At 42.1% G+C, this 21,210-nt stretch overlaps 1 protein-coding gene across 1 annotated transcript in view; it reads left to right on the plus strand.

Moving 5' to 3' along the window:
* Positions 1–272: 272 nt before the first annotated feature.
* Positions 273–21,210, plus strand: part of LOC140704951 (uncharacterized) — a 91,025-nt gene continuing 70,087 nt past the window's right edge. Inside the window, exon 1 of the mRNA XM_078394037.1 lies at positions 273–20,799. Within this exon, the coding sequence (XP_078250163.1) occupies positions 20,777–20,799 (23 nt within the window). The 5' untranslated portion in view covers positions 273–20,776. The remainder of the gene's footprint in view (positions 20,800–21,210) is intronic.

Consider the following 21,210-nt stretch of genomic DNA (forward strand, 5'->3'; position numbering starts at 1 on the left):
ATAGGGGCAGTTTGGCCTCCTGCAGGAGGGATTTCCAAAGTCTGAGAGCAGAGATGGAGTTCATCTCCTCTGTCCCCACCAAATGCACCTATGAAGGCGGTGGGACTGAGAGAAAGGCCTCTCCTGATGAGCAACAGTGAGCTGTGCCCCCTGGTAAGTTCCAATGAGATAAAATTGGCTCCCAGAGGTGCCCAATTTGCTCACCTTTGCTTCAGAAGGCCTGCTTATCATGATGAATACTTGTCTTGTTCTTTATATTCTTCTGTGAGCACATGTGCATCAGTGGTGTTAAAATTAATGATTCTAACTGTGCAGTGTGAAACAACACCAATGACAATTGCAGCCATACCCTGTCATAAAATAACAGCAAGCAGTGGCTCTGTTCTCTTTTCTGCAAATAAGGAAAGACTTTTCACCAGTAACTCAAGAAGTCTGAAATCTTCCCTTTTGTCATGCCTTCCAGTTTTTATATATCTTTAATTTATTTCAGAGAGAGCCTCCAAGCATCCATCTATCAGAGCACATAAATTATACAAAATGTAATGGGACTTGAAACTTTCTTCTAAGATAAACTATGCTTAAAATCCAAACGTTTTTATGCCTGAATATGTACTGGGTATCATAATTCAGACCAAATGATCATGTACTAAGGTATTAAGTCTGTAACTTCCGAAAAAAATTGAGCTTGGTAGCCTGCTTGACTTACAAGACCAAAACAAGCTTCCCGAACAGAGGGCTCGGTTGTTTGGCAAGTAGTCAATAAAACTGTACCTTATGACTTTCTCTCCTAAAGGTTCTAATCAAAACAATTTATTTCAGGCATGTAAACTCGTGCTTTTCAGAATGTAGCTATTGTGAGGATGCAGGAAGAGTCTCGGCAGCTCTGCCAGGGCAGCCTTTCCACTAAGAGTCCCAGAGCTCCCCCAACTGTCTCCATAACAGACAGATTTCCTTGCTAGCTCAATCTAGCATGTCAGCCTTGGCGAAAGATGCAGCCTATTTTATATTTTATTACCACTTACAACCGCAGTTGCAATTTATAACATCATCTTTAATCCCAGAGATTATATTTCACAGGGAACTATGCAAAGAATAATAACAATAATTTCTGGCTAGGCAAAAAGGCACAAAGGTAAGACACATGGCATTAAGGCTCCCTCAGTAACTGTAAAACCCAACTAACAAAGGACAATTAAAATATATATATATATATATATATATATATATATATATATATATATATATATATATATATATACACACACACACACAGTATATGCATACATACACATAGTGAAATAATCTACCAGAGCTACCTCTTTGGAAGCACAGGATCAGTGTGATCTCATGCAGTGGTTCTTAGCCTTTCATCTCTTATATCTTACAACATGTCCTGTTAAAATTAGAGGTCCCACCATGACAGAAAAAGCCCATATTTTCCTAGAAGGGCATGTTTACAGACATTATAGAATTGTGTTCCAGACGCATCCCTTACTGCTCTAGTCATGAACTGCCCTCTCTTACAGGGCATCTGTTGGCACCCCATAAGTTCCAAATAATAATGTTGGAGGTAAACAAAAACAAACCAAAATATTAATCAGGAGAAAGATGTCATTTAAATGAAACAAAATGAATTCAATTCTTATAAGAAAAGCAAAACAAAACAAAAAACAAAAAACAACCCTCTGGTTTATGAATGTGAAGTTTTGTACTTTTGTATTCATGGTGCCCATGTTGCCAATGGAAAAAAGGATGCCAAGTGTTATTTATTATTTATTTATTTATTTATTTGATTTGTATCCCGCCCATCTGGTCTATACGCATCCACTGCAGCATTTAAGTCAGAGCAGATCTGAATGACTTTCTCTGCAAAGTACCATGCAAAATCTTTACAGCAGGCCAAGAAGTGGTCAGCATCCATTTCTTTTGTCCATTTATGCAACAGGCTCTTGACCACCTGAAAGAGCTCCTCTGGACATCTTGGTGCAGATGCAATGGTGACAGAGAAGAATAAATTCTTTGCTGCCACCACTGCCACAGAGTAGGATTTCTAATTGGCTCTAGCCCATGTTTCATTGGATCTGCTCTGAATCTTTTTGCCATTATCACTCTAGTCTCAGTCCCACTCATTTCATCATCCCCAGCTCCTTAGTAAACCAAAAAGCTAGTTTGGCTGCAATTTGTGGGAGGGGACACTTGGAGCAATTGGATCAATAGACCACACCACCTCCATATTTCAGAGATACAAAAAGGCCTCAACAGGATCACCTGTCAAGACAGCTGGAAATTTCCCAAGAGTCCTTGGGAAAACCATCAGTCTCCTAGGGAGTTCCAATATGCCTAAACCTTCCCAGGTAGTGGTTTGTCCATGAAAACTGAACTACCAAGAGTTCCAGCACATAGAGATCACCACTATTCTGCCTAGTACAGAAAGCCACATCAAGAGTTTGTCCTTCAACATGAGTGAGGCCAGACACTAGGTGGGACAGCCCCACGGTTGTCATGGTAGACAGGAAATCCTGAGCTGCTCCTGAGAAATTGGTCTCCACATGGATGTTTAAGTCTCCCAGCACAACTAGCTGAGGGAACTGCAGCACCACACCTGAAACAGGATCAGCCAGTTCAGGCAAAGAGATTATTGTGCAGTGGGGTGAGTCGTACAGCAACTAAATCCTTGTTTTGTCCCAGGCACCCCCTCTCATGTACTTGCATTCAAACCCAGCAGTCTGTGGGACAGGGCACCTGATAAGGGTAATTGAACCTTGATGTACTATTGCAAATCTTCCTCCCCACCCCACAGATTTGGCCTGCTGCTGCACAGACAACCCTGGAGGACAAAGCTCAGAAAGACTATGCTCCCCAGCTTCATCCAACCAGGTCTCTGTAATGCAAGCCAGATCAACATGTTCAGGTGTCTTACTTTTGGCTGACCTAGGTGGCTTGCCTGTCTTTGTGGGCTATTTCAGTTGGGAGGTGGTGGGAGGGGGGCAACCAAAATTCTATTCTCTGCCATCCTCCCAAAATGTTGTAGATGTCTCCCACTCTGTATATCCTCCTTCCCTCTGTAACTGTAATGGCTGCTCCCTGCTCCCCCGTAACATCCCCACTCCTTTGAAAACACATTCCTCCTTGACAAAGAGCTAAAATCATCAAACAGGCAAGGAGGCAGGCACAGGACTCATAAAGTCCCTACAGATGACACACAGGACCCCTCATTTCCCTCACACAGGAATACTGCATTGACAGCCCTCACGCCATCTCTGACTTTCATAAACACCTTCCCAACCAGGTGTTAAAAATCAGACAGGAGGGAAGACAGACAGAGGGAAAGCAATTGCCTCTCAGTCCAGAAGCTGGGAAGGCTTGGTCCTGTAGACAAGTGGTGGTCTAACAGGCCAAAATTCATCAGGGGAAGTAGAGGGAGCTTGTAGCAGATACTTACTGGCTGATCCCACATGACATACAGGGCCCCTCTTCTCCTCCACATGGATCGCTTGCCCATCTTCTTAAATAGGCAATTAAACACTGAGAACGGCAATGACAGTCTATAAACCAGGATCTTTCAGAGATGGTGAATGTCAGGATTATTTTGGACTTCAATTCTCAGAATACTCTGGGAACTGGTTGTGCTGGATTGGGTATTCTGGGAACTTCAGCCCATTTTCCTTTTCCCCTTGCTAAGTTAAGATTTCTCAAAGCCAAACACCATACTCTTGGATTCCCTCAGTACCACAGCCTCTTCCATCAGATATATACTCCATTTTCCCTCTCCTTTCATCTCAGCATGAGAGGGACGTCCTAGACAGCAGCCATCTGTGCTCATTCAGAAAGCATATTTTAGTTCTCAGCAGCCATTGAGGAAACATCTTCATCTAGTTTTGTTTGATTACTTCATACTCATTTTTGCTATATCAAAATGGTTCTGTATTTTCACTTGTTGTCAAATTTATTCATTTAATCATTGCTCCAAATCACATTAGTGGTTTCTCTCTTTTTTTGGCACCCGTTATTTGTTCTTCTTTTATTTAATTTACTATATATATTTTTTCTATCAAAATGTTGGTAGCATGAGGCTTGATATCACCAACAATATTCCATTTTAATTCTTAATTTTTTCAGCACAACCCACACATGACATTGTCACATTGCTCTTCGGTATGCTTATACACCCCTTCATGGATTGCTGCCTTGTCATGGTGAAAGGGCTTGAGTAATTCAGAGGAGCTATAGGCTGTGCTGTGCAGGGACAAACAAGATGGACAGGTCATAGTGGAGTGTTCTGACTAAATGTGATCCACTTGGATGAGGAACTAGCAAGCCACTCCAATGTCTTTGCTAAGAAACAAAAGGCTAAAAGATATGACACTGGAAGATGAGCCCCTCAGGTCGGAAGTCATCCAAAATACTACTGAGGAAGAGCAGAGGACAAGTACAAGTAGCTCCAAAGCTAATGAAGTGGTTGGGCCAAAGAAGAGAGGACGCACAGCTGCGGACACGCTTGGAAATGAAAGGAAAGTCCGATGCTGCAAAGAAAAATATTGCATAGAAACCTGGAATGTAAGATATATGAACCTTGGTAAGCTGGAGGTGGTCAAAGAGGAGATGGCAAGAATAAACATTGAAATCCTGGACATCAGTGAACTAAAATGGATGGGAATGGGCAAATTCAATCCAGACAATTATCATATCTACTATTGTGGGCAAGAATCCCGTTGAAGAAATGGAGTAGCCCTCAGAGTCAACAAAAGATTAGGAAAAAACATACTGGGATACAATCTCAAAAATGATACAATTATTTCAATACAAATCCAAGGCAGACCTTTCAACATCACAGTAATCCAAGTTTATGCACCAACCACCGATGCTGAAGAGGCTGAAATTGACCAATTCTATGAAGATTTACAATACCTTCTAGAACTGACACCAAAGAAAGACGTTCTTCTCATTATAGGTGACTGGAATGTTAAAGTAGGGAGTCAATATAAGGAACAACAGGTAAGTTTGGCCTTGAAATTCAAAATGAAGCAGGGCAATGTCTAATAGAGATTTGTCAAGAGAACAAGCTAGTCATCACAAACACTCCTTTCCAGTAACACAAAAGGGGACTCTACACATGGACATCACCAGATGTGCAATACCGAAATCAGATTGATTATATTCTCTGCAGCCAAAGATGGAGAAGCTCTATACAGTCAGCAAGAACAAGACCTGGAGCTGATTGTGGCTCTGATTACCAGCTTCTCATAGCAAAATTCAAGCTAAAAGTGAAGAAAGTAGGAAAAACCACTGGGCTAGTCAGGTATAATCTATCCCAAATCCCTTATGAATACACAATGAAATGAAGAACAGATTTAAGGAACTAGATTTGGTGGACAAAGTGCGTGAATAACTATGGATGGAGGCTCGTGACATTGTACAGGAGGCAGCAAGAAAAACCATCTCAAAGAAAAGGAAATGCAAGAAAGCAAAGTGGCTGTCCAACGAGTCCTTACAAACAGCAGAGAAGAGGAGGGAAACAAAATGCAAGGGAGATAGGGAAAGTTACAGAAAATTGAATGCTGACTTCCAAAGAATAGCAAGGAGAGACAAGAGGGCCTTCTTAAATGAACAGTGCAAAGAAATAGAGGAAAATAATAGAAAGGGAAAAACCAGAGATCTGTTCAAGAAACGTTTTGTGCAAAGATGGACATGATAAAGAACAAAAATGGTAGGGACTTAATAGAAGCAGAAGACATCAAGAAGAGGTGGCAGGAATACACAGAGGAATTATACCAGAAAGATCTAGATGTCCCGGACAACCCAGATAGTGTGGTTGCTGATCTTGAGCCAGTAATCCTGGAGAGCGAAGTCAAGTGGGCCTTAGAAAGCTTGTCTAAAAACAAGGCCAGTGGAGGTGATGGCATTCCAGTAGAACTATTTAAAATCTTAAAAGGTGATGCTGTTAAGGTGCTATATTCAATATATCAGCAAGTTTGGAAAACTCAGCAGTGGCCAGAGGATTGGAAAAGATCAGTCTACATCCCAATCCCAAAGAAGGGCAGTGTCACAGAATGCTCCAACTAACATACAATTGCACACATTTCACACGCTAGCAAGGTTATGCACAAAATCCTACAAGGTAGGCTTCAGCAGTATGTGGACCGAGAATTCCCAGAGGTACAAGCTAGATTTTGAAGGGGCAGAGGAACTAGAGACCAAATTGCTAACATGCACTGGATTATGGAGAAAGCTAGAGAGTTCCAGAAAAACATCTACTTCTGCTTCATTGACTATGCAAAAGCCTTTGACTGTGTGGATCACAACAAACTATGGGAAGTTCTTAAAGAAATGAGAGTGCCTGACCACCTTATCTATCTCCTGAGAAATCTATACTGTATGTGGCACAGGAAGCAACAGTAAGAACTGGATATGGAACAACTGAGTGGTTCAAAATTGGGAAAGGAGTATGACAAGGCTGTATATTGTCTCCCTGCTTATTTAACTTATATGCTGAATACATCATGCGAAAGGCAGGACTGGAGGAATCCCAAGCCGGAATTAACATTGCCAGAAGAAATATCAACAACCTCCGATATGCAGATGATACCACTCTGATGGCAGAAAGTGAGGAGGAATTAAAGAACCTCTTAATGAGGGTGAAATAGGAGAGCGCAAAAAATGGTCTGAAGCTCAACATCCAAAAAACTAAGATCATGGCCACTGGGCCCATCACCTCCTGGCAAATAGACGGGCAAGATATGGAGGCTGTGACAGATTTTACTTTCTTGGGCTCCATGATTGCTGCAGATGGTGACAGCAGCCACGAAATTAAAAGACGCCTGCTTCTTGGGAGGAAAGCAATGACAAGCCTAGACAGCATCTTAAAAAGGAGAGACATCACCTTGTTGACAAAGGTCAACGCTACGGTTTTTTAGTACTGTTGTATTGAAGTGAGAGCTGGACCATAAAGAAGGCTGGCCCCCGAACAATTTATGCTTTTGAATTGTGGTGCTGGAGGGGACTCTTGAGAGTCCACTGGACTGCAAAATCAAATGTATCCATTCTGATGAAAATCAACCCTGATTGCTCACTGGAAGGACAGATCCTGAAGCTGAGGCTTCAATACTTTGGCCATCTCATGAGAAAAGAAGACTTCCTGGAAAAGACTCTGATGTTGGGAAAGTGTGAAGGCAAGAGGAGAAGGGGACATCAGAGGATGAGATGGCTGGGCAGTGTCTGCCAACATGAATTTGACCAAACTCCAGGAGGCAGGAGAGCCTGGCGTGCTCTGGTCCATGGGGTCATGAAGAGTCAGACACGAGTTAATGACTAAACAACAACAATGCTTATACAAGGCATTCTGACTTCCAGTTTCCAGAAAAGGTTGTTGAAATATGTACTATTTGAGATAGTCTGAGAAAATAAAATAGCAGCCACTAAGAGATGGAAACCCACAGAAAATGAAAATTTGTTATTAAGTGGATGATGGAAATGAAACCCCATTCTTCATCCTCATTCATTTTGAAACAAGTATACATTGGACCAAATGGTTCCCATTCAGTTGGTTGGGTTATTCCTCCTTTTTCTTTCAAGACTAGATATAGGAACAACTGGGAATATGACAATTACTATTCTTTAACAAATATTTATGTCCAGAAAATATGGAGAAACAAGCAAACCAAAGCAACAGGTTCGATTTCCAGCACACATATGATCATTCTCCTCCTCCAGTTAATTATCTCAAACGTTTCTTACATATAATTCTTTCTGATTTACTTTTTATGACTGGCACAGGTGGAGGTGATTTTTTTTATCAGTGGCTGGATACTTCAACTCTCATGCAAATATATCAGGTGTTTGAAAGTAATGATGAAATGTGTATTTAAATTGAAAGCTGGAAATGAATATGAGCTGTTGGTTAAAAAGCCACATATCATCTTTATTCAGACTCATCCCACTTTGGTTTGTACTAAGGAACCTTGTAGCTACCCTGCCTATCTTTCTATTCCACCTTTCCTGGTGGTGGGGGTAGAGGGACAAAACCTATTTATGAACGATGAGAAACAGGACTGGCAGTAGCTCACTAGACACTTTCAGGCACAGGCAGCTCATGTGCAAAGCAGGTGGGCAGAATGCCTCAGTCAAAAAATTCTGGAGGATTGGTGCACTTGTGCTCCAGCCATGAGTCATCTATGCTTATAGGTCCATTCATTTTTAGTTTGAATTTTTCTGAGGATAATCAGGATTTCCATAACTTCCCAGAAGGAAACATAGCTCCTCTGTCTCTTGGGTCAATTTAGGAGGAAAGAAAAATTGTAAGTCCCATAGATACAGCTGTGCATGGGTCCCTCCATTTAATTAGGTGTCAACCCTTTATCATTGGTGTGCTGAGCGTTTTGTGTGTAAAAAATACAGGAGTTGTAGGTTACATTGGCCAAAATCTTGTTTTGTAACATAAGTGAAGTTGTAAGTTTCAGACTGCTCCTTGATGGTAAATAAAGAGCTCCCACTGTGATTCATGAAAGCCATGCTCACATCCACTAAATCAGTGTGCCTATGTGCCCCACATAATCCCAGTAGGGGATTTGTATTTACCAGTGAGGAACAGGCAAAAAAGTATGACTTTGCTTATGTAACACAGCAAGATTTCAGCCAGGGAGTGCTAAATGTTAGAATGCAGTAAATGTCCCTATTCTTGATGGCTCTAACCAACTAACTAGTGAGTACATTCTCCTCCAGAGCCCTTGATTGGCTAATACAGAATTTAGTGGGGAAGATCTGACCAGAGCTTTGTCTTAGCCATCAGATTTTAGGGGTTGGGGTTCCCAGAATTTGTGTATGGATCCCTCTCCTGGCTACATTCACCACCAGTTGTCTGTGGTCCCCCCACTTCAGGCTTCTGGCATCAACCACAGACAATCTAGAGCAGGGGTCCCCAATTCCCAGGCTGCAGACTGGTACCAATCCATGGCCTTGGAAGGACCAGGCCAATGAGACCAGGGCCGAAGGAATGTGCACGTGCATTCCCACCAACTTGCACACCCACCTGCACTCCCGCATGCACACATGCATGCATGCACATACACAAGCACCCTGCATGGACGGACAGAAGAATGCCTCCCAGTCCTTGGGAGAATGATCTTCAATTAAACTCGTCCCTGGTGTCAAAAAGGTTGGGACCCACTGATCTAGAGGATTTGCTGGAAGGCCAACAAGTATGAATGAAAACTTTCTTGTCATGTTGAGCCTTGCTTAGACAACTTTCAAATAAATAAACAAACAAACAAACAGACATTTTAAAAAATGAAGATTTGAGAGTCAAGATGTGAGAGACACACTCGGCATATAACAATTTAGCTAAGCTGCTCGGTAACTGTACTATTTGTGTTATAGCAGCAGGCATGGAAATCTAGCATGTTATTGGCACAAATACGAAATAAAGCATTTTTAGAAGGCAGAAAGTTGAAGAAAATAACACTTCAGTGTTAAAAATGTGTTACTTGTCACTTTTATGTGCCTCTTTCACATTTAGTATTAATTTCTCTCCAAATGAAACACTTCCTACACTTCCTAATGGCTTTCCAATTAATCAGAACTGGGATGCAGTAAGGAAGTGTGAGGAGAACAGTTTTTCTCCAGTGAAGGTGGGGATAACATAAGTACACATTCCAAAGGAAATCCAGTCTGCTGCCTTTCTTCAACATAAGCCATAATTTTGTTTGAAATAAAAATTAGATGGGTGGGAACATCTAACTTTGTGCTGGGTAGGAAACTCATAGAGAGAAAATAGTATCAGTAAATTTTAAAATCCCACTTCTCAATATACTTTAGGTTGGAAAGTCACAAAGGAGTATATTTTAAGAGCAATTGTTTTGCTTACCTTATTATACCTTAGAACAACTAGTTGAGCAATGTTATAAACAGAGATCAAGCTGTCACTTGAAAAGAAAAAGGAAGAGAAAAAAAAGGAACGTGTGCCTTTGGTATGCCTAGCTAGTACAGGGATAATTAATTGTCTGTAACAAATTGTCACTCAGTGTGTAGAGTCAGTTAGTTGGCAGAGACAGAGCAATAATCATATGCTGTCTGAAATATGGAAGAGGGAGAAATGTCATCTTCCAGTCTAAGGTTGCCAACTGATTAGGGGAAAAAATACAGCATCCCTCTGTGCCTCTCTCAGGAGCACAAGCTGAAGAAATCAGAGGAAAATGCTTTTACAGAATCTAGATAAGCAGCCTTAACAATCTTCAGGCATTCTAAATGTAGGTCAAATAAACATATGAAAAGAAGGTGCATACTAGCCTCACAATCATTGTTTCTGTGAAATGGAGAGCAATGGTCTGTGCAGGAGAGTTTCATATATATGGGAAGGCTTTTCATGTGAATATTTTCCCTATTCAAAACTTAGTGGAGATCTGTCAAGCTTGGAAAAAGGCTCCTTTTCAGAGTGTCTGTCTCCAGGAGGGACAAAAAGGTGTAAGGAGGAAAACAGGTATATTCAAACAATGGGTGCAGTTTAAAATATGCTCATAAACATAGGCACATCTGGATAAAAATGCTATCATGCTCCCTTTCTTCACATGACTGTTTAGCCTACATTCAGAACTCTTGTGCTGGGCTATTATCACTTGCTAATGCCTATAGATCCAGCTTCTAAAAGGCACATGAACATGGGCTGCTAAAAAAAAAGCTGGCAAAGCAGACAAATCTTTCCTCACACCCTTTGACAACTTGCAAGTTAGAATCACATTTTCTCCCTACATTTTACTGAATTACAGCAAGTGTAGGGATGTGAGAGCAGTCTGTTTCTACTGTTGTTTCGCAGACTTGTCTTGGTTTGCCTTTTCCCAAGGCAGGTGCACGTGCACTTCACAGACCCCCACCGTGACAGAGGGCTGCAGATGCAACTGAAAAGATGCCCACCTCTAAAGAGCATGGTGAAAAATGTGAACTTTACAAATAGTTCAAACAATTGCTTTGATTCACTTTAGTCGTGGGGAAAATACATTCAAGCAATGAGTACACTTTAAAATGTGTGCACAAACATGGGTAAATTTGGAGGGGGGAAGCAAGCAAAGAAAGAGAAAGTTAATGTTTTGTGTTCGGTTTTTAACTGATCCTGTAACATGTCTATAGGGGTTATAATGGCATAAGGCATGTAGGTGGAGCTGGAGCTGGGAAAGAGAAAACATCAGCAGATGTGGTCCTTATAGGTATCTGGATTCCTGAGAAACAGCACTAACTGAAGATATTCTAGAATTCTGATCAGATTTGAGTGAACGTGATTTTATGACAGTAACATGGTTCTATATTAACCTTTATCATGGTGGTATTGAGTTAAATCCAATGTTTAGTTCAAGCTGGAGTACGTAGATGCACTGAATGGAAAGGACTTGTTGAGTTAACAAGACCTCTGCAACATCCATAGTACTTTTATGCTTCCTGATGGGGAAGGGGGCTGCAAATGGGGAAAAATACAGTATATGGCCAGGACATAGGATGAGGACTGCTATGCAGTGTCATCAGCTTTGGGAATGTGTTGGACCTTTAGTGTGTAAGCAGTTGTTGGGCATAGGGTGTGTGTGATTGATCGCAATGGGATGTGGCTAGCAGGAGGTTGATTGGGTGAGAGGGCAATTGGACCAGCAGTCAAGAGGGGCTGTGAGAAATTCTGCTGGCCGGGGATCAATTGGGTGGGGGCAAACACAGTACAGTGGTGCCTCGTATAGCGAGGTTAATCCGTTCCGGATTAACCTTCGGTATAGCGAAACATCGCTGAACGGGACAAAAAAAGCCATTGGAACGCATTAAACATCGTTTAATGCGTTCCAAATCGGCCCAAAACTCACCCTTCAGCGATGCTCCCGGGGTCCGGCAGCCATTTTCGCGCCCTCGGTAAGCGAGGGGAGGGCGCGAAAACGTGTGTGGCCATTTCGGGCGTCCGGCAACAGCCGATCGCCCGAGGGCAAGAGGAGGAGGAGGAAGAGGGAAAGGGGGGCGGACACACGACCGCACGCCACTTCCTTTCCTCCATCTGCCTGCCTGCCTGCCTGCGTTCCTCCCCAGCGGTGGCAGAAGAGAGAGGAGGAGGAAGAGGGAAAGTGTGGGGGGAGGAGGACGAAGAAGGGAGGCGGACACATGACCGCGCGCCACTTCCTTTCCTCCATCTGCCTGCCTGCCTGCCTGTGTTCCTCCCCAGCGGCGGCAGAAGAGAGAGGAGGAGGAAGAGGGAAAGTGTGGGGGAAGGAGGACGAAGAAGGGAGGCGGACGCACGAGCGCGCGCCACTTCCCTCCCTCCGCCTGCCTGTCTCGCCGCCTGCTTTTCTCCCCGGCGAGCACGGCCCCGCATCACTCTCGCGGCGGCGGCGGCGGCTCCTTCCAACGGGCCCCCCACATGGAAGATCGGTAAGTGAGTTTTGCCCATTGGGGCCGACGCTATGCCTCCGCATTAGCGATCCCGGAAAAGGGATCGCTATGCGGATTCGTCGTTATACGGTGCGCTCGTAATACGAGGCACCACTGTACTTAATTTTTCAAAAAAATGCTACTATCTGGTATAGTACTATATCAGCAGGAATTAAAAAGAAAATAAGCAACAGGGGCATAGACTAGAGATGGGCATGAATTGAAAAATGGTGATTCTTCTCATAATTTATCAAGGTTTGATGAATGACAAATATGCATTTTTTCCAATAAACCAGCAAATCAATTTGTTGGTTCATCTTGATTTTAAATTCCTATAAAATGGCCACCAGCAGGTAGAAACACCAGGATTGCAACAAAGCTTCCCTGGCTCTCCTCCAGCTTCTCTGTCATTTTTGGTGTCTCAAGGTGCCTTGGGGGGCATTTTATAGCCCAGTGAAATTTAAAAAATCACTAAAAATTCATTGATTCGTATTCATTGTGGGGCATTATTTCTGACTAACATAAAATGGTAAATCAGCAATTTTTGATGAATTTTGAAATTCGTTTTTTAATTCATGCCCATCTCTAGCATATACACATGTGGAGCTAATGTCAATTAATTGATTCCACATCCGAGGCAAAATAAACCTTTGCCATAGGAGAAGAAAACTTGCTCCCCTGGCACAGTAGTCTGCATGTATACCTGCCTTGTGTGTACACTAAAATCTAAATCAAGTTGTTTTCATCCCAACCCAGTATAAAAGGGTTAAAAGTATAAAAGGTTAGTAGGCTTGAGACATCTGTCTCAGTTTTCTTTGAAGCTGGTGCACATCTCCAGTTGAAAGTGACTTATTTTCCCATGCTGCTTCAGGAAAGTCATTCCAGTCAGCACATTTGAAAATGCATACAGATGCATAGATTAGGTTCAGCCTCTGGTGGATCATAATCACTATGGCTATTCTTGCAAACATGCCACTGAAACCATATCTCAGTTTCTCAGTATGATCAGAGAATATAGTTAAACAGTTGTTATGAAAACTATATTGTGTTACAAAGTCCCTTTGAGTTCAGTGGGTTGTACTCCCACACCAGTGGTTGTAGTCCTATATAGTAACAGTGACCAGTGTAGGTTTTGGGTAACTAGAAAATGTCTGTGCTGAATCTTTAAAAGCTCTCTATATTTTCTACAAGTATGTTATGTTTTACATAATGTTATAAATAACCATAAACTATCATTAGACTTTAGTTAGAAAAAGCAATTTCTCACATCTTAATGTTAATGAGATTGATGTTGTTGCTAATGCTATGCTTTTGCAGACATCTGTCAAAGAATGAAAGGAAAGGAAAGGAAAGGGAGTATGGGTGTAGGGCTGGTGCACCAACTTCTTTCACATATTTTCATTGAAAGACCAAAAAAAAGAATACATAACAAAGTCTTTGTAGCTGCTGTACAAATATGTTAATGCTGGATTTAATACTGAACATCATTAATACTATTTCAATATATTAATCTTCACAGAGGGTTTTATTATGTGTTTTTTGGGGAGATCACTTGATGTCTACATCTATCATTAAATGTGAACAGGTAACACCGGAATGGTTTATATAGATCATTTTGGGCTGATGATTCACACACAGGGCTTGCCAGGTCCTTGGGCCAAGGCCAGAGTTTCCACTTTAGATTCCAGAATCTAATTATGTGTTACATAAATTCTTCTATATAGCTCTGTGTAAGCCTTCAGCATGTGGAGGTGACATGAACACACACACACAACACAAGCCCTTACTCCAACCTTTTCAGCTAAAAAGTCTGAAAAGGGCTTCCCCTCACATTCACTTCACCCTCCCAATCCTTTCTTAATTTTATTACCTTTAATAATTCATTGTCATTCACAAACCCTACAGTCTCACTGCTTGTCCCAACTCCAGAAATGTTTCCACACAGCATTAACCTTAAGCAGGTATTTCATTATTATTTTTCTGCATTGAGAAAACACAGGAGGGGTAGTTGTGGAAAACATTCTCTGAACATCTAGAAAATGTCAGGAATCAGGCATGATAGTGGGGTCATAAAAGTATTCCAGGATGGAAGCATACCAGGTCACTTATGGGCAAGTCAACAAGGGCAACTTATGGGCAAGCCCCACCCACATGGGTGGTCACACACCGGACCTGGTCTTTTCCTCCATTTGGAGCGAGTGTGATTTGGTGGTGACGGACCTCATGTCAGTCCCCTTGTCATGGTCAGATCACCACCTAATAAAATGTAACCTCACAGTGGCTCTCCCCCTTCGCAGGGAGCAGGGACCTATTTCTATGGTCCGCCCTCGAAGGCTACTGGATCCGGCTGGATTCCAGGACGTCATGAGAGGGGTCACAGCGGACCTGGCTGGCGCCCCTGTTGATGCTCTGGTTGATAGCTGGTCCACCTTCGCAACCAGGGCTATAGACACAATCGCACCTAAATGCCCTCTCTGTCGTAGAGCTCGTCCAGTGCCCTGGTTTAACCAGGAGCTTTGAGCGCTGAAGCGACATAGGAGAAGGCTAGAGCGTAGGTGGAGGAAGAACCCGACGGATTATAATAGGATAGCTGTCAGGGTCACAACTAACCTTTACCTGTCTAAGGTAAAGGCTGCGTGTCGAACTTACTTCGTTAACCGGATAAGTGAAGCGTCCAACCAGCAGGCGGAGTTATTCCGTATAGTGCGCGACCTATCCAGAACTGGTCTGGATGATAGGCCTCCCCCTAGTTTTTCACCTGACCAGTTTGCAGCCTTTTTTAAATCTAAAGTGGAGGCCATTCAACGGGACCTCTCTCCTTTTTTGAACACAGTGAGTCGAGCAGAGATGTCCAGCACTCCGTCTTGCCCAGTAACCCTTGACTCCTTTCATGCCTGATTCTGTGGCCAGAGTGCTTGACCACTGTTGAGCCTCCTCCTCCTCCTTGGACCCATGCCCGGCCTGGCTAATCAAAGCAGCCAGGATGATAACAACAAAATGGGCCACTGTAATAATCAATGGGTCTTTCCTTGAGAGCAGGTTTCCCTCTGCCCTGAAGGAGACACTCATTAGGCCCATAAGAAAGAAACCTAATTGGGCGGCAGACAAAATTGGCAATTATAGGCCCATCGCCAATATTTCTGTCATGAGCAAAGTGGTCAAGAGGGTGGTGGCTGACCAGCTTCAGGCACATCTGGATGAAACAGATGCCCTGGATCCTTTTCAGTCGGGTTTCAGGCCATGTCACGGTACAGAGACGGCATTGGTCGCCATGTACAATGACTTGTTGAGGGAGGCCGACAGTGGTAAAAAAAATTTGTTTGTCCTCCTTGACATCTCAGCAGCCTTCGATACCGTCGACCATGGTATCCTCCTGGGGAGGCTCTCTGAGTTGGGTATTGGTGGCTTGGCTCTGGCCTGGTTCCGTTTCTTCTTGGAGGACCGTCCCCAGAGAGTGCAGCTTGGGGAGAGTATTTCGGCCTGTGGAATCTCAATTGTGGGGTTCCACAGGGGTCAATCATCTCCCCAATGCTGTTTAGCATCTATATGAGGCCACTGGGTGGAGTCATCAGGGGGCGTGGAGCATTGTGTCATCAATATGCTGATGACACCCAGCTCTATATTTCCTTTTCACCAACTGCAGGTGATGCCGTCCTGTCCCTCCAGCGCTGCCTGGGGGCCGTACAGCAATGGATGCAAGAGAATGGGCTGAGGCTGAACCCGGACAAGACGGAAGTTCTGAGGGTGGGTGGCCCTGTTGATGGTGGCTTGGGAAACTCCCTCATGTTTGGGGGAGAGTGGGGTCCGCAGCCTGGGGGTACACCTGGACCCGATGCTCACCATGGAAACACAGGTGGCGTCGGTAGTCTGCACCACCTTTTTCCACCTTTGGCGGATTGCCTGGCTGCGACCTTACCTAGACACGGGGGTGCTCACTACCTTAGTACATGCGCTCATAATTTCTTGATTAGACTACTGTAACACACTCTACGTGGGGCTTCCTTTGAAGCTGATGCGGAAACTTCAAGTGGTGCAGAATGCGGCGGCCAGACTCCTTACAGGAGTGAGAAAATACCAACGTATCTCTCCTACTCTGGCCATGCTGCACTGGCTGCCCATCCATTTCCACATTGACTTTAAAGTGTTAATGCTTACATATAAAGCGCTAAATGGTTTAGGACCTCAATACTTGGCAGAACGCTTACTCCCAACTATTTCTACCCGTGTCACCCGCATGACCCAGGAGGTGAGGCTGAAGTGCCTGACACCGAGGGAGGCCTTGAAGGAAAGAACTAGAAACTGGCTTTCTCAGTGGTGGCTCCTCGCCTCTGGAATAACCTACCTCCGGAGATTCGCGCTGCACCCTCGCTGGGTACTTTTAAGAACCAACTAAAAACGTGGATGTATAGGCAAGCCTTCCCTTCCAGTTAATTCCTGTCCTTTTTCCTTTATTTGATTTATTTTGCATTTTTCCCATCTTGCTGAATCATTTAATTAATTAATTGTTATAAATTTTTCTTGAACTTATTACCCTTTATGTTGTAAGCCGCCTAGAGTGGTCGAAATGACTAGATAGGCGGGGTATAAATGCAATAAATAAATAAAAATAAAAATAAGAACTGGTCTCAATATGAATCCTTAAAGAACCACACTTCTTATATTTTTCAGAACTATTCCTTATTGTGTGTTGCTGCTGTTGCATGCCTCTTGTCTTTAACTGATTTATATGATTTATATGAGGGCCTGTGTTTCTTAATCAGAAATTTTTGGTAAAAAAAAAATCTGTCAAAATTCCCTTTTGGAAATGTTAAGTACATAATATCCACCAGGGCACTCCCAACCACATGTTTGTTAACACTCTCAAAGGTCTCTAAAAGTTTAAATGCAAAGGTGAGACATCTTTGCAGAAATTATGTTGACTCTTCCTAAACAAGACGTGTTCTCCTATATGCTTGAGAATGTTTATCTTAAATAACACTTTCTACCAAATTACACAGAACACCCATTAGCAATCTAGCCTTTTTTTCTGGGTCCTCCATATTGTAAAAAGTCAGTGTTACATTTGCCATTTTGCATACTTATACTATGCACACTGGCATGTTACACATTTGTCTTATAATAGTTTCTTATAATATTATGTTTCATATTTTAGTCTTAAGAAATTTCAAGTCTTGATTCAATGATCTGTAATTTTTTTATTGTAACAGTTTTCTATATCAACAATGTATAGAACATCCTTTCCCTCAGTTCTTCCCATCCTCCTAGGAAACATTAGAATGTACAACCTCTCACCAGTTACCTGGTGTAGTTAAAGCTTTATCACTTGATTTTCCAGCCCATAGACAGTCTATCTAGGTAGTTTAAGAAGGAGACTTATTTTATTCTATATCTACATGCAAAACAAAAGAAAACAAAAAGCCCCACACATTGGTTTATTGGACCATTTGTTAACTTCCTGGGTTTTTTTGTATCCTGTCATATTTTAGAATTCTCAGTGGAGAGCTGGGATGTTATAGGCTGTTGTACTGAAAAATGCTATCTTGGATTTGCTGTTAGTATGATACATACATAATACTATTTGTGTTAGCCTGAGGACAACCCAGCAGAGTAGGAAGTAAATGATACAACAGGGAATAGAAGACATGCAGATAGGGAAAGAAGAAAAGAAAACAGAGAAAATATGTGCAACACTCAGAAGCTCCAGACTTCCTGAAATAGAAAAGCAACTGGCTCAGAAAGTTTAAACATTGATGAAAAAGGAGAGGATGTAATGACATAAAACAAGAAGCTGGTAATCAGTAGGATGGCATGATTGGTAAAGTGTATCTGATGGATAAATACATATCCCACATTTTCTCTAAGGAGCCTAAGCTGACATACACAGCCAGGCCTTGGTGTGGCTGAAGTGGCCAGAGTATCAACCTGAGAGGGGTACCCTGTTGTACCAAAGGAGGTGTTAAGCTGAAAACAGAGACTGGTGTCAATTTTTTTTTTTTGTTACATATTCAGTGAACTCAGACCAGAAAAATGATAGTATCTGAACAGAAATTTTTTTTATATAAAGATTTTATGGTACAAAACTGGTACAGGCATCTAAAGGAGTTGCAGTCATGTTGTTATTACCGCTGTATATTTTGGGACAACAGTAACTTCAAAATTTATAAAAGCAATGAGAGAAGAGGACTGAAGAAATAAAGCTTGGAAGACTGGTACGTGGCAATATACTAGAATGTTATGACTAGGCATACCATTCCATCAGAAAACTGATTTCTTGTACATAGTTATGGAGAGTGTACTGGAGTTCATGGAGGAGATCTGGCAGCAGGAGTGATTTGGTGCTGTACTGAACAATGTAAGGGGTATAAATCCACAAGGCCTGTAACTCCATGAGAATCATAATTAAAGAACCATCTCCCTTAGGTGGGAGATTTGGGGACAACAGCAAAATCAAAAGGCTTAAGAAACTAAGGAAATTGTTCTGAAAAGAACAGAAGACTTAAAATACTTAAGAAATTTCAAATAGTGCAAATAGTTCTTTGAAGTTTACCTCTGTACATGCCTTAGAAAAACACAGACTAAGGCATAAATAATAACAGTATATAATACCTATATTCCCTCTTTCCAACAGGTTTAAAATCTGACATTTCAAAACATCAGGTTTCTTCTTTCCCTGTAGAGGCAAACAAAACTATTGAAAAGATCATCAGGGACATTTCATCTTAATGGTCCAGCTTCAACTTAGCATACGTGGCTATCTGCCACTAAATTGTAGAGTGAGGAACCTTCCTTCAGCAAATGTCAAATTTGACACATCAAAATCCTAACAAGAATTGATTTTTCCACTGCCAAACTCTGCTGTCTCCTAGCTTTTCTGCTTCTCTTCCTCTTTACTGCCATTTCATGTACCCTTTCAAAGCACAGAATAGTCACCAGCACACTAAGGGAATGGGGTGGCACCGTCCACTTGATTTGTGCCTTTATTTCTGGCCATTTGTGTATCCTGGGCCTACCTATTGAATCATCTTGATGAGTCAGGTTTGACTTGCTGCTTTGAGCTGTTATCTCGACATGGCACAACAACATCTTGCAGATTCTCCCATTCCCATTTCTAGCATGTTAACCAGTATGGAGGGGTCTGGGTTCTGCAATTCAGGCAAACTATGCAAATGAGTGTTTGTTTGTTTTTTTCATTTTAAAGCTGAAGATGTATACAGGGCAGATTGGTTTATTATACAGACAGAAATGATGCATCCAGTGCTACTACATTTTAATAGTATTTGCAAGAATGCAACAGTTATGGTATTTTCCATCACACACACCTGAGAGAAATGCACTGAAACCAGTCTTGAAAATTCATAAATTGCAACAGTCAGACAAAGAAAACTCTCACCATTTTATGGGACAGAAAAAAAAACATTTTGTGTTGTCCTGTTTAGTAAGCAAGGATGAAGTAAGTCAGGATTTATATGCCTAGAATTGATAGCAGTAAGAATGGCAAGACAGAGGCTTCACTATGGCAATCTTACCAAAGGCCCTGAAATCTGCAGTCAGCATGGCTATAAAGTTCCACATCAGGCCAGTTGAGGACCTTTTAGAAGAAGTTTGTGGCAACATGTAGGTTTTATATTCTGTTGCTGCTAAATCACTTTGTATAGTGGACTTCAGGGAAGATTTCTGGCTGCCTTAAACACACACACACACCTAAACACGAAAATAGTTATTGCCTGTATATATGCATTTTAGTAGATATTTCTGAGTGTGCTCGAGTAGCAGCTATATTATACATATAACTAGATCTATTGTGATATCAAACGATCTATTAAGCATTTTTAACTTGCTGTTAAGGAAAGGAATTGCTATGCTTAGTTGCTTAACATACCTGCTTCAGAAGCCAGTGCAGAATAAGTGAAGGCAGCAGATGGAGACCATCAATGGCCAGTTAGCAATTCTCAGGGTACCAGAATTTCAGGTATCACAATTTTAATCTCTTGATTGCTGGAGGATATGAGAAGAAAAGGTGGCCAGCCATGTATCAGAGCAACAGCTCACTGAGACTTGGACTTTTTGACTAGTAGCAAGTACACTGCTGTCAATAATCACTCCTGCTTCTCTGCCACTCTGACCTAGCTGCAATCCCCAGAGTAACTTAGGGTAGGAAAAGGGACTGGATTTTCCCAAGAGCGATATATTATTGTGGGATACCTTCAATGCAATGTGATGTGCTGGGGATTGGTTTCTCCTAAACAGACCTTATCCCTGGTGGTGGGGATGAAAACTAGAGATGGGCATGAATTAGAAGAAAAAATAATCACTGGGACATGACTTCTGCCGGGACGGGATGCACAGCTGAATCTTCGTCTCCTCACCCTGCTGAATGTAAATAAGTTGTTAAATGCCTTTTTCCCTTCTTGAAATGTGAGTAAATCTGCTTAAATTCTTTGTGAAAAGTTCAAGCAGAGATAGAAGTTCTTTTTAAACTGTAAAAGGCCGGCTGCTTATCTGGGCAACGCACTTTCATTTTTCCTCAGAACGCCAGTGAAAAGTTGAACAGCTAATGAGCTGTTAAATACTACTTTATCTTCCTGTGTTATTAATATTTTGCTTTGCATGTGAGAAAAAATAGGGATAAGAGTTCTAAAAGTTGGATACAAGAGCTGCCAGAGAAAAAAACCACCAGATCATAGTCTCGAATGTTTAAGATGAATAGAGGTGGAATCCCCCTCACCTAAAGAAGTTTCTAAAGAGACTTGGGAAGCTGCTGGAAAGGAGGGGGAAGGGCTACCTCTCTGAGCAGTCTTATTGAAACCAGTATGGAAAAAAATTCTG

The sequence above is a fragment of the Pogona vitticeps genome, chromosome 5, assembly GCF_051106095.1.
Source record: "Pogona vitticeps strain Pit_001003342236 chromosome 5, PviZW2.1, whole genome shotgun sequence".
In the NCBI taxonomy this organism is placed as follows: domain Eukaryota; kingdom Metazoa; phylum Chordata; class Lepidosauria; order Squamata; family Agamidae; genus Pogona; species Pogona vitticeps.